This window comes from Tauraco erythrolophus, chromosome 6 (assembly GCF_009769465.1).
Source record: "Tauraco erythrolophus isolate bTauEry1 chromosome 6, bTauEry1.pri, whole genome shotgun sequence".
NCBI classification, from domain to species: domain Eukaryota; kingdom Metazoa; phylum Chordata; class Aves; order Musophagiformes; family Musophagidae; genus Tauraco; species Tauraco erythrolophus.
In genome coordinates, this window is record NC_141470.1 from 54,343,527 (window position 1) to 54,357,502 (window position 13,976).

Consider the following 13,976-nt stretch of genomic DNA (forward strand, 5'->3'; position numbering starts at 1 on the left):
GGAGATTGGATGGGAAGATTACAGGAGATCTTGTGTTCAGGCACTGCTTGGGTAAGAGACAGGTAACTTCTCCATATGGAAACACAATATTAAATTTTCTGAAGTGTTAGGAAAACAACCTGGACCCTCATCCTTCTGTGGGCATCTATTAGAGCTGCTTTACTTAAGTAAATCCATATTCAAGTGATAAGGCTTTATTTCCTTCAATAACACTACAAATGTAACCTGCACAGGAAGTATTAAGTTTCTTGATAAGGAGCTCATATCATGGTATTGGGGATTATGCACCCTGTACAATAGTTTCTTAGAAGTACTTGGCTGACTCACTTTGCCTTCTAAAAAATCACTTGCATTTGTTTCTGTCTACCATACAACTTACCATATAATAACATTTATCCAGGACTGCAAAATATATTTTGTTACATGTATGCCACTGTGTAACATGTCCTGAAGGAAAGGGTTTGAGGTTTTTTTTTCTGGCGCAATCTTAACTGGCATTTCCCAATTTGAATACTTAGTCCTTCAAGACTTAATTTTCAACAATATTTATTTTAATTCAACATAAACATTAATGCACAAGAAAGCCACACATCAAGAAAGTGATTATATGCAGATTCTTCATTACCTTAGATATTTCATACTGCAACCAAGAAATGGACAGGTTAGATTTTTCCTTTCCTGAAAACAGCAGGAATAGAACATGAAAAACATTATGTAGGAACTCCTCTCCTTCTTTATAGTGGCCTACGTGATGTCTCCCTCGTAGCATCGTGTCCATATGACCAATACTGTTGAATCCAGAAAGTGGAAAATGAACAGAAGTCAGTGGCTTTTCATCAGAAAGCACACTGTCAAAGATATTATTTTCATCCATGGCAATATAGAGGTTGGAAGGAAAGAGTTTACTTGTACATGGAACTCCGAGGAATTGCAAAAATGAGTATAGTAGTTGACGTTGAAGATCTGGATTAGAAAGCCGGATTAAAGATGGTCCAAGATCATCAAATAATACCTAAAAAAATCCAAATTAAACCAAACTCAGTTAATTTCTGCAATCAAATAAAATCTGCAAACCTGCAATTTATGTAATTAAAAAAATCTTTTCAAGTCAATATTTATAATTACTATTAAATGGTAATAGAATGTCATTCAAATTAAAACTAGACAAGTTAAACGAGAGATGTGTTCTTCCAGTCAGACTGTAAATTTGCTATCAAGAGATTTCTTTGCACTTATCAGAGACCTTCACATTGTGTAAGGAAACTTACACAATGAAGGTCTGAAAGATACTATTGCTTAGGCCGTTTAACACATTTTTGTTTGAAAATCAATGCATAACTTGACCTATCTCCCAAGAAAGAAAAAAAAAATATCCAACTATCTGACTTAAAGGTAACAAAACCTTCGTTTATTTAATGCATGTATCGTCTTAAATACGGATTTCTGTGATGTTTCCACATACAGATGAAAGAAAACGTGGTACAGCAAAGACCGACTGTTTGCCTACAGCCCTTTCCAAAGTTTACCATGATTCAGCAGTCTCAGCAAGAAACCTCAGATAAATTTTGAATTCCAAACAAAATTATTTTTTCCAAATGAAGAAAGGATTACTCCTCTAAAATATCCATTGGCAATGAAGTCAAATGAAACCGAGGGAGGTGATTCTGCCCTTCTACTCAGCTCTCGTGAGACCCCACCTGGAATACTGTGTTCAGCTCTGGAGTCCCCAACACAAGAAGGACATGGAGCTGCTGGAGCAGGTCCAGAGGAGGGCCATGAAGATGATCCGAGGGCTGGAGCACCTCTCCTATGAAGGCAGGCTGAGAGAGTTGGGGCTCTTCAGCCTGGAGAAGAGAAGGCTCCGGGGTGATCTTATTGCAGCCTTCCAGTACCTAAAGGGGGCCTACAGGAAAGCTGGAGAGGGACTTTTTACAAGGGCATATAGTGACAGGACAAGGGGCAATGGCTTTAAATTGAAAGAGGTAGATTTAGATTAGATCTAAGGAAGAAATTTTTCACTCAGAGGGTGGTAAGGCAGTGGAACAGGTTGCCCAGAGAAGTTGTAGATGCCCCATCCCTGGAAGCGTTCAAGGCCAGGTTGGATGAGGCTTTGGGCAACCTGGTGTAGTGGAGGATTTCCCTGCCCATGGCAGGGGGGTTGGAACTAGATGATCTTTGAAGTCCCTTCCAACCCTAACCATTCTATGAAACAATAATTTGTCTTATCATCTCCTCTTGTTTTACTATATCACAGTGACCTGTCTTTCTGGATCTTCACAATCTTCTTCAGCTTCCTTTTTGGTTTTGTCTGGCCTCCAAGGTAACCAATGCCTTGCTTCACGAGAATATTCAATATCCAACCAAATATGCGACTTGGGGAGAGTTTTATCCTTTATTTCTTGATCTTCATCTATCTCCTCTTCATCGTCATCATCATCTTAAACCAAATCAAGACATACACACACACAAAAAATTATTAAAGAAAAATTAATCCACCAAATCCAAAGACCAGACTTGATATACAATTTAAGTACTTCAAAATGTAAACAAATACAGTGTTAATAAAACGGACACAAGACAGAGATGAAAATTTCCATGTCACAATTCTGGGTTTTGACACCAAATCTGTGAGAGTAGGAAGTTTCCTAACTTTTTGAACCAGTGAATCAGTGTCAACACTAAAGCTCTCTCAAAGAGGAGAAATAAAATGCTGACAGGCTGTGGACCACTTATCAACAGCAGTTTGCAAGAAACAGCCAAGAGTGAATCATCTTTTTGTGTAACTTAGGTTCTTCGCTTCATACCTGAGCATACAATCTGAAACGTGCTCTATGAACACTCATATGCATAAATCATTTTGAGAAAACCACTGTAAGTAAAAAGTAGTACTGTAACGTTAAACATTGCAAACCTAGCTTGGCAATGTTGTTTTAAAATACTTGGTATTTTCAACATTTCAAACTAATGCGCAATTGAAACAACCAAGGTAGTTAAACACATGCAAAAAGGTAGTGCTTAACCACATCCCACTTTTATGATGATCCTTCTGGACTGCTGGACACAATTAGCATATTTTTCCTGTTAGAGCAATATATTAATTCTGTGCTGAGGCTAAGGAAAAGCTTTTTCAAATACCTTTTTTTCTTTCTCGTCGTTGAGGGAAAAAAGTCCTCAAAATTTATGGTTACTTGCACTATTTTTTTGCTACAAAAATCACGTCATTTCTATGCCACCTTGAAGTTCTTGTTCCTGACATTTGCCATTAACTAGATTAAACACTCCCACTCCCAATTCTTAAATTTCAGGTAAAACGGACAAGTGGTGGCAAGATTTTTACTCTCTATATATTTTCTGTGATCCATAACCTCTCCTTTAGTCAGCAACTCAATGAAAAATGACAGCATTTCCACGATCTAATCAAAGTTTGAAAAAAACGGACAGTTTTAGAGATTATACCCAATTATAGACTACATCTGAACTTTTGGGCTTGACACGAATGGCAAAAAGCACTAATATATGCTGGACCTGCCCAAGACTGGCAGTGGTCCTCTTCTCTATACTGAGTCTTCTCAATTCGTGGGCAAAGTGTCTAAAGCCATCAGCAGTGGAACTGCTGACTTCAGTTAAGGAGTAAGAAAATTCCATCTTAATCCAGGGACAACAGAAACGCAGTATCATTTTTTGATTCCTTTGTTTACTAAAAGCAGAGCCAAACAGCCTCATTAGAGTTGCTACAGCATCAGGAGCAGCAAAAGCAGAGACAGATCATCTTTGGTCAGACACATTCCAGCCCCCTGCTTGCCATCAAGATGTATCTATTTGAGAAACAGCCCTTGGCATTAAGGGAAGCACTGCAGACCAGAAGACAAGGTAGGACTATGCAGCAGGGAGGCAGTTTCTGCATCCCTGCTCACCCAGAAGCACTCCAGCCACATGAAGATGCAATTCCTTCATTTTCTGTGTCACAAAGAGTAAGGAAATGTTTTCCTCCTACTTCTACCATATTATTTGCTACAAGAAACTGAAATCTGATTCTAGAAATAGAATCATTACGCTAGGAATCCTTGAGGCAACTATCATCTAATATGATAATTCCATCTGGTCTACCAATATGATGAAAAGGTCTTAAGGGAAGTAGCTTCCTTCCACTTTATATAGGCGTGAGTCTCAACCAAGTACTCGCACCTTTAGCCTTTTCAGCACCAAGTGGAGGATATGCCATTCTCTCCCTCAATTCTCATCCCTAGGAAAGACAACAATATTCCATAAACAGTATCATACATAGAACATTCAACACATACTTTTCCCTGTGAAATGTGATACAGTTTATCTTAATCTTGGTTAGTATTTTTAAAAACTAGTATGTAGAAACATGAGAAGACACAGCTTGTATCATTCTAACCAAAATGTTTAGAAGAACACATGGACATACAACTACACATATTGACATAGGCATACCAGGCTTAAGAGCAATCCAGCCACCCTTTTCTTGTTGGTGCATCCACGCTTTCCAGCCTCTTGCTCCTTTTTCTCCAATTCGAGGTTCTCCACTATCCCAAAAGGGTTCAAAGAATTCCACCTGTTGTGGGGGAACCAAAACAAAGCATACAGAAAAATAATTTTTCATGTTGTACAGACACTATCTGGCTCAACTTAAGTGACTGTAAGGTCTGGAAAACCTATCCAGGTGCAACTTCTGTAGCTAAAGACTTTGTTAAATGCTGCTTAAAAATCAGCAGAAACAACTGAGTACTTCAATTATGCCTGTGGCACAGCAGGACTCTCATCATCCCTTCTAATGAACATAAAGATTGTTTTTAAAAGGTATTAGGCTTTAAACAAAGCAAAATACTTTTGTGCCAAATGTCCTACACAGATCGAGATGTGGCTTTCATAAACCAAACCTCCCCTCCTCCCCATCTTCCATGGAACTATGAAGAATTTGGCTAATGGAATGATAATTCAGGCAATCACACACCTATAGTTAAATGAAAATGTTAGAGTTGGACCTAAATATGACTGGACTGAGGACAAGAGGCAAAATCAGTAAGGCCTTTCATCTCTCAGGTTTCAGGGTGGTCAACAATTTCAGGGCACCTTCCAGTGAATCACAAGTCCAGGGTTCTAGCTCTGACTTTGTCACTGCCTGTACGTGATCTGCCAAATTTAGATTCATCAATTCCTCCCCTGCTTTGGGTATACTTAGCTCTAATGACCATCTCTCTCCTATTGTATGCTTCTGCTGTGTACCGAACCTTGGCTTGGACATTGAGATGCGACTGTTAATACAAATATTAACAATAAAATTTACTCTCAGAAAAATCAAGCATCAACATATCAGAAAATGCAGGGCTTACAGCAACTGCAAAATCTAATTCTGCTGCTCAGGGATTTATTCCTTGCTCCAAGTGAGAAAGTGAACTGTGAAAACAGTACGGAAACAAGTAATTCAGATTGAGTCATAACGCTTCTGTGAGAAGGCAGAATGTGCGATCAGCTGTAAACCTGGCATTTTCCTATTTTCAAGAACTGCACATTCCAATCTAAACATTGCCCTTTTAAATTCAGGTTCCTTTCCATCCTGCTTTCTAAAGAGTTTTTAAATACTACAGATAAAATAATTTAAAAAAACTGCAAGATTAAGTATAACTCAAGCTTTATCTGTGTAACTATACCAAATCTCTCATCCTGCATGATAATTATGAATGAACTCTAAACTTTTGGCTCTTTAAGTGGACATCACTATTATTTAAATGACACGATTGTTCCACTGGTGGGCAACAACATTAATTTAGAGAGCAAAAAAATGGAGTCTTAGTAGGGGTTGCTGGGGAAGAAGAGGAGGTAGTAGAAAGAAATTCAGTTTCTCTCCTCTGTGGTAGCCCAGTTGCTTAAATGGTGGCCCTCCCTACCACTCATTAAAAAATAAGCCACTCCTGACAATTCAGTGGGATGATGCTACACTGGCAACAGTCCTCTCTGAACATTAACTTAGTGATTATTATTAGGGGAACATGTCCAACATTCATGATTTTCAATCATGAAAAAGTGATTCAGTACTTTAGCAGGATAAGCTGAATGGAATCTCACGGGTCAAGTAAAAGGTACTTTAAAGCATGAAGATGCTCCTCATGGAGCCATCAAAGAATTACTGAAAACAACAGATAACAGAGAACCTACTGTAATAACCTCTGTGATAACAGAGAACGTTTGCAAGAACTGTCTAGAACAGAAGAAGATTATAGGTCCTATCAGATTTCTCCATCAACAGTAACAAAACAACAGTAGTTTTAGGGAAAAGAAGCAGAGGAAGTGCTAACTAGACACAGACTTTGGTCAGCCAGCTGATTTTTTTCCCATCTTTAATTAGCAAAAAAGCAGATATGAGATGACTGGTTATCATCACACTTCTATTATATACAGTAGAAGCAGTCATTTGGCATGCAGTTCCAGAGGACCCACAAGCATTTTTCCAATGCAAGCATCACCTTGAAGAACTGCAAAGTAAGCTGTGATTCAAAGTATTTCCCTATGCCCTTAAAAATTCATCAAAGTTTTTCTGCTACAGCATTCTCTGTAACACATGAGGACACACATGCATCTACATGGAAATTGCTACCTGGCCCCTTGTTGGTAGATCTTTCACACTGTCAGGTTTAAAGAAGGTGAAGTCAATCAGAGCCTGAAACAAAGACACCGCTTTCTCAGAATGGCCAGCCTGTCTCAGAAAGTGGCACTGCTGAATAAATATAGCTGTAAAGTAAAGAAGATAAAATTTTAAGATTTCAGATAAACTTTGTTGTGAAGTATTTCATTTCAGCTCACAAATATACAAGGACATACATGCAGTGCCATAGAGCATAATTATTTTGGAACAGTACTGAAATTCGAAACATAGGGAGTAACTAGCACAAACGCATGTCAACATTGTTATAGATCAATTAACTTTAAGACCGCTCACTTGAAACGCACCAAACAGATGACTTTTCATTCATGCTACACATGCACTGTCCTTGCTGATGAAAAAAAGTTATACACAATGGTCCCAACTTTAGTTTATCCAACATCTGTCAGAGTGGGTCATAGACCTCTGAAGATGCTGGGCATGATTATAACTTACACAGTTAAGTAATTACAACAAAAATTCTTCTTGCCTAACTTCCGCATGAGATAGTTACATTGGTAATATTTGGTAATATGCCATTTTAATTCCAATTGTCATTCCCATTTTCTTCTCCTTTACATAAGAACAGTCAAGAGACGTCTGGTCTTTTGGCCAAAGGATTACTGCTTGTTTGTAGAGAAGAGTCCTACCCCTTGTTCTTCAACAAATTATTTCTGTAATGACTGCCATATCGTACTACACACTGACCTCAAGTCTCAGCATAAAAAGAGAAGTGAAGTCCCAGTTTTTCTATTCACAGATTCACAATGAGAGTCTTAAATGAAAGAGCTGGTGAAACTAATAGGCATTATAAACACCTCTATTACTAGGCAGTTCAAGATATTCAGAGATATTCCATCACTCCAAATTACACTCAAGTCTTAACAAAACAGTGGCTTTTCAAAAAACAAATTGCTTTAAATCATAATCTTAATTGGCTTGCAAAAAAAAAAAAAACCAAGCCCATAAATCAATAACTAAACAATTCACTGACAGTCTTGAAAACAATTCTTCAAAAACTATTCTTTTTTCGCTAAATGCATTGGCTTTGGAGGGTTTTAAACAATCAAAATATTTAAGTGTCTACATACACACATGTAACAACACAGGTTAACATCAATTGCTTATAATGATTGTCTTATTTTTTAATATTAAGAAGTGGCCAATGATTTACTCCTTTTACTAGTATTCAGATTTACATCAGATGTATGCACATAAAAATTTGAATTCAGCTAAAACATACAAGCTAGGCATTTCATTTGATTTTCCTGTGAAGTCAATGGTTGTTTCCGATAACAAAGACTCTGAGATTTCTGAAGATAGTCAAACAACAAAAAGTATGTTTAAGTATATAATAGAATCTTCCAAAGTATTTTAACCAATTTAGGCACTTTCTCCATCAATTTCAGTATCCAACTGACACTGGAAAAGTTGTCCTTTCCTAGTTTCTCAGCTTCAAACAGATAAACTTTGATTAAATAGTCAGAATGTGGAGAATATCTCATCAGGACTTGCTGCCAAGCTGGAGATAAAATTAAATTAGAGCATAAGATTTTCCGCATGATAAAAAAAACACCCACCTATATTTGAAGAAATGCAAAATTCAGCATTTTCTTTGTGGTAAAAACTGAAAACAGTAATAATACATACTTAATTCAGTCCATGATGCTAAGACACTTCTGCAGCTGAACTAACCTAAAAGATAAGGATGTTTCTCCCCAATCAGTAGGTATAATTTGAAAAATAGGACTCCCTTTCCACAGTAAAATTTCAAAATACTTACCTTCATTTGCTTTACATTAACAGATCCTAGTAAATTTAAGATATTACAAATTGCTATCTCAAAATTTACGTAAAAACTGATCTATAATTTTAAATCAATTTTTAGCTGCTTTCTTAAATTTCATGTTTTAAAAAAGCACCCACTTATTTCCAAGCAGATACTACTGTGTACTGAATTGAACACTAGATGGCACAATCCACCACAATTTAAAATTAGCTCTTACACTCATTAGCAAAGGTCAAATGTTGAAGATATAAGCCTACCATACATCTACACTGCTACTCACCTCCTAATTCATTTGTGAAACTCTTTGTATATCTATCTTAACGAACACTTCCTAATCAGTATACTATCAGTTCAAATTCAGCCCAAGAATTAGATACTTGAGTCACTAAAAAAAAAAAAATAATAATCTCAGATAAAGAGGCCTTCCCACTGAAAATTTCTCCACTCCTATCATTTGAATTTCAAAGCAAAAAAAACCAAAACAAAACAAAATCCACACAAACAAATCAAAACCCTCAACCATAAACAAATGACTATAGCCTTAATACAGAATGAGACATTAAGAGTGGAATAGAAACACAAAGTTTCTTTCATTTTCATTTTAACTTATCTATAGACACTGCAGCAAACAAGTATTTTGAAAAATGTCAATCTAATATAGTTAACTAGTTACAGCAACTCCATTAAAAAAAAAATTCTCATAGCAGTTGACAAACAGAATTTGATGAGTCAAATATGTTCTGTGCAGGGAAACAAAATGAAAGAAAAACTTTCCTGTTTGAAAAAATTGATGCTGAATAAAACATTTGTTCTGAGAACCATTCATTGTGGTTACTGCACAAAGTGACTGAAGTGTTGGAAATCAGACAGCAGAAGCAACTAGAAGCTATCAGGCAGTACAGTATCAACCTGCCAGCACAGGACTGTTCCTTTACAGCACTTTTTCCAGTGCTTGATCCAAGATGAATTAAACTGAAGACCATAAGAGATCTGAACTCCTGAAATTCATTTGTAATCCAGCATCTCAATCTCTAAGTCCAGACTGGATACTGCATAACAGACAGCATCATTGCTCAAACAGCAGTTACAGGACTTGGATAAAAATAGAAGTTCCTTGGACTATGCCACATACGAAGAAATATGGACTGCTTCATAGTAAGTCTCCTCTAGATTTAAAACAAACTTTAAAAGGAAAAAAAAAAAAACCAAAGATATTCATGGTGACGCTAATACTTCCCCCTCCTCGGTGTATTCATAGATTAATAATTACAACAACCCTCCGAGGTAGAGAAGCAAAATTCAAATGGGATAGGTTAAAGTCATTTAGCTCCAAATAAATTTACAGCCCATGCCAGAACTGAGCATGAACTTGTTTCTTCCCTGGATCCAGTCCAGCATCCTAATCATCTGACAAATTTTCCTTCCAGGGATAATTATATAATAAATTATAAGTGGTAGATATATGCATACAATAAATCCAAAAGCCATGATCACATGGTATTACAGTTTAAAATTGTCCTTTTACGAACCGAGATGCTCAAGAAAATGTCACATCAGACTTCCCATGTGCCTTCTCTTTTCTGGATTAAAGTAATTAACTGGAAAGCTTTTGAACAACAGATAATTGTTTCTTTCACCAGCCAATCTTTTTTTTTTTTTTTTTAATAAACATTTTTCAAAGATAAAAGCACATCTCTTGGCTGTTGGCTGCAATTCTCCAGCCTTGACATTTGTACTGTAAACCACTCAGAACATTAGACTTTACTGAATGTTATATCACAAACTCTCCTGGGGAAGAAAAGCATCTGCTATATCCATATTTGGTTGGAATATCTGCTTTAATTCTCAGCTGAGAAATCAGGCATTTTGAAGAAAATTAAAATTTCCTGTAATACATAGGAAAGACTATTCTTATAGAGAATGTAGACAACTCCTATGAAGACCATTCTGACCATAACAGGAAACAGAAAGAACCTTACCTAGCATAGCTTCTTCTGTACCAGGCAGTAGAGGATGTGACACCATGCTACCATCCTGCACAGCTGCCAATGTAGTTAAACATTTTCCATAGAGACTATTGATTTTTGAAACAGAAAAGGTAGTGAACTGACTTTGACAGAACAGGAGATATTTCTTCCACAGCTCTGGATTATTGGGATGTAAGAAAATTAGCTTCTGCCATTCTTTGATCAAAGCTGGTGGTTCCCAGAACTCTGCACAAAGCTTCAGCCTGGCGAGTTTCAGATCAACATTACTTGGATTGCTTTCAATCGCCCTCTCTAAAATAGCCAGTTTCTTTTCTAAGATTAACTTCAGCGATTTTCTTCTTACTTCCTGCTCTCCCTTACTGGCATAAGGGCTAGGTCCTCTCATTAATTCATCCTTAAAAGAAAAGAAGAATCATGACAACATTAGGAAGAATCATCACTAAAATCATGAGAAGAATGCGGACATTTGTGAAGATGAACTAAGATCTCTTTCTTTACCAATAGAAGACACATAGTCCTAAACAAAGGAAATGACAAGATAATGTTCATAGAATTAATAACAAGCAACCAGGTCTGTCAGAACACATACCTGAAAAGAAACAAATTCCATCCAAGCATTAACATCTCTTGGGTTTTCTCTGACTTTCTTGTTATGTTCTTCCACTTTTGTTATTAGAACAGAGTTAATGTTTATCCCAGGTTCTTGAATTGTTTGCTGCGTATTTACAGACTCATGATCTGCACCTTTGCACCCTTTTCCTTGTAGCCATACTGTAGTTGATGGATCATAAATCCCAAGAGGATTTACCTCCGTTGTGTCAGAAGGATCATCAGTTTCCATTTGGAAAACTGGTATAAAAGCAGTTGAGTCAGATGGAGAACTTTTCTTGCAAACAGGAATCCCATCTGTGTTCAGCATCTTCACATTGTTCTTTGTGAAGTAACGCTCAGGTCGCCTCTGTAATTGCTTCCCTTTTGATGCAGAACTGTCCCAAATTATACACTGTTTCTTTGCATCTATGCCAAGACAGGACTCTCCTCTCCTTTTATATCTTAGAAAAAAAAATACAATTAAACATCATCTAAAATACACGTTAGAAAAGATTCCTCCTTTTTGAAACAAAGCATGGAAGAAGTACTTTAATTCAAATTGACCCAAATAATGTATGCACAGACCTTCAAAAGTGTAAGAACTTGATAACTTTCTCCTTAATTAAGACTTCAATTCATAAATTTTTTCAGTGCCATCGCAACTTTTATTATCATATTAAGCTTCCTCTGAGTTCAACAGTATCTTTCATACTCAGCAGAAGAAAAATTACTTTTTCTTCCTATCATTTTAAGCCATCTAGACAAACTTGGAGAAAGAACAACAGATGGCATTATTTAAGACTATTTAGATTAGATTATTTTAAACTGAAAAATCAGAAACGAGTGTTCAGTCTGGTAGTATCTTTCTGTATCCCTAAGCCTCTATACATTTTATATGCCAAGAAGCAGACATGGAGGAGCAGGGGGAGAAGAGAGACCAGGTTCATAAAAGCCACAATAATCCTATGGATTAAGAAAGGAAAACATCATCTTAAAATATTACCAAGAATGTCATTTCAATGGCAGACATAGTGACGTGCAATGTTAAAATAACACTTTTCATCTCAATAGCTGAGAATCCAAAGGTGGCAGAAATTGGAACGGGTTGTAACCAGGCAATTTTACTGCAAAGGTATATACAATTCAAAAATAAAACCCATAAATCCTCCCTCCTCCACAAATAATTACTTTTTAGATATAGTAAATAATCTTCCTTGAGAACATCAAGAAGTAACTGTACATACATAACGCACGAGCCCAGTGTAGGCTCTTTTAGATGGGGTTCTCCCTTAATGTGGGGAAATGTTCTGAAGGGCCATCATCATACTAGCAACCAATTAAGGGTGTTGAATACATAACTTCATCTATACTCATTTGAACTGTAGCAATGCACAAGACAGGTATCCTTTGGTACAATGTCTGGGTGATCTAACACGGAATCTGCTTGCTAAGAAAGTAACGGTACCTTTTTTTTTTCCCCAAGGGTATCAAACTACTCAGGTACGTAAACCTCTTGACAAGTCTAGTATAAAATAATCAGATCAGTACCTTCATTTCCCTTCAGACACAGAAGCAGAACAACGGAGATCAACAATTGGCACTCACCCAAAGATGATCTATAACAGAACCCGGGATTCCTGACCTCAAAAGCATGCTTTTGAATCTGCCCCATGCTGCCATGTCCAGATGGCAGTTCTACAAGTTCACGTGCCTGCAGTCTACTACACAGAGAATGTTTTTAGAAAGCAACAAAAATCGTGCACTTCATTCCCATTATTTCATGGCATCTTTGCCTTTTACAATATTTAAACAAAACCCAAAGTCAAATTTTGGAATAAACAATTCAGTTATCTTATTATCTCATCTTCTACACAAAAATTTCAGAGCCAGGCTCAAGTTCATGAATCTTGAAACAGTGACTCTGTGGTAGTTTGAATACCAATAGAAACCAACGTATTGTACCTTGCTATGTCCCCTCGATATAGCGACTTGTAGGCCCAGTTTGCAGGGTCTGGTTTCTTGTCTATCCTGAAGGTTTCTGCTGTGAAAGCCTGGATATCATCAAGCCAAACAAAGCGATTGCTGGTAAGATTTGATGTTTTCTTATCTAGACTGTAGAAAAGGAGAAGTAGTATATTCTAAACGTTTCTGTACATATTCAGCATTTACAAAACCCAGGAAACACTGCATTTCTGTAGTTCATAATAATTTAATTTACTTAACGTAAATTAAATGGTACATTATCCATTAATGTAAAGGCAGCCATGCACCTGGAAAAAAAACAACTAGAAATACACTAATAGGACCATCAAAACAAAACACAAACACTTCTTGCACTTCCAAAAATTGGATTTAGGATTATGAAAGGTAATAACCAGATTTAACTAATAAATTGCTTGGCAAACTATAATCTGAAAGCCATATATTAGTAATTTAAAAATTTACTTTTGTCTTAGTAAGATGCTGCAATTAGGAAAAAGAGGATAATATGTAAAAGGATTATGTTGATTAGCTGTAATTATATCCATGCATTTGGTAAAACAATGTGCAAAGTGGTTTATGGATTGCAGTTATACAAATAAGTGGAAATTGCCACCTACGTCCAAACTGTAGACAACTATGAACTTCCAAATCTGAATTCATGTTATAAGTATGTAACTTAGTAAATGAGTTTTACAGTCTTGAAAAGCTTTCTAAAATTTCATTTAGAACAATTTTGTGGTTCAGGTTTCAAAAACAGCCTCCTGAAAACTCAATATTCTCTCAGTATCAACAATTTATGGAAAGAAGTGAAAATAAACACCTTGAAAGAACTTCAGCCCTTTCATTTGAGCAAAGCACTGACTGGTTGGCCCAGTATAGCAAACAGCTGATGAACCAGATTCAGCACACAAATCCATTCCAACCAGCCCAGACACTTCCAGCAAAGACAAGAGCAACTGGG

The 13,976-nt window shown here is 36.6% G+C and overlaps 1 protein-coding gene across 2 annotated transcripts in view; it reads right to left on the reverse strand.

The window, feature by feature from the left end:
* Positions 1 to 13,976, reverse strand: part of NRDE2 (NRDE-2, necessary for RNA interference, domain containing) — a 39,569-nt gene that overhangs the window by 10,569 nt on the left and 15,024 nt on the right. For both annotated transcript variants that reach the window (XM_086613956.1, XM_086613957.1), the window contains exons 4-10: positions 12,995 to 13,144; positions 11,031 to 11,493; positions 10,433 to 10,835; positions 6,620 to 6,753; positions 4,459 to 4,579; positions 2,259 to 2,437; positions 626 to 1,012 (exon numbers count right to left, since the gene is read on the reverse strand). In XM_086613956.1, the coding sequence (XP_086470082.1) occupies positions 626 to 1,012; positions 2,259 to 2,437; positions 4,459 to 4,579; positions 6,620 to 6,753; positions 10,433 to 10,835; positions 11,031 to 11,493; positions 12,995 to 13,144 (1,837 nt within the window). The remainder of the gene's footprint in view (positions 1 to 625; positions 1,013 to 2,258; positions 2,438 to 4,458; positions 4,580 to 6,619; positions 6,754 to 10,432; positions 10,836 to 11,030; positions 11,494 to 12,994; positions 13,145 to 13,976) is intronic.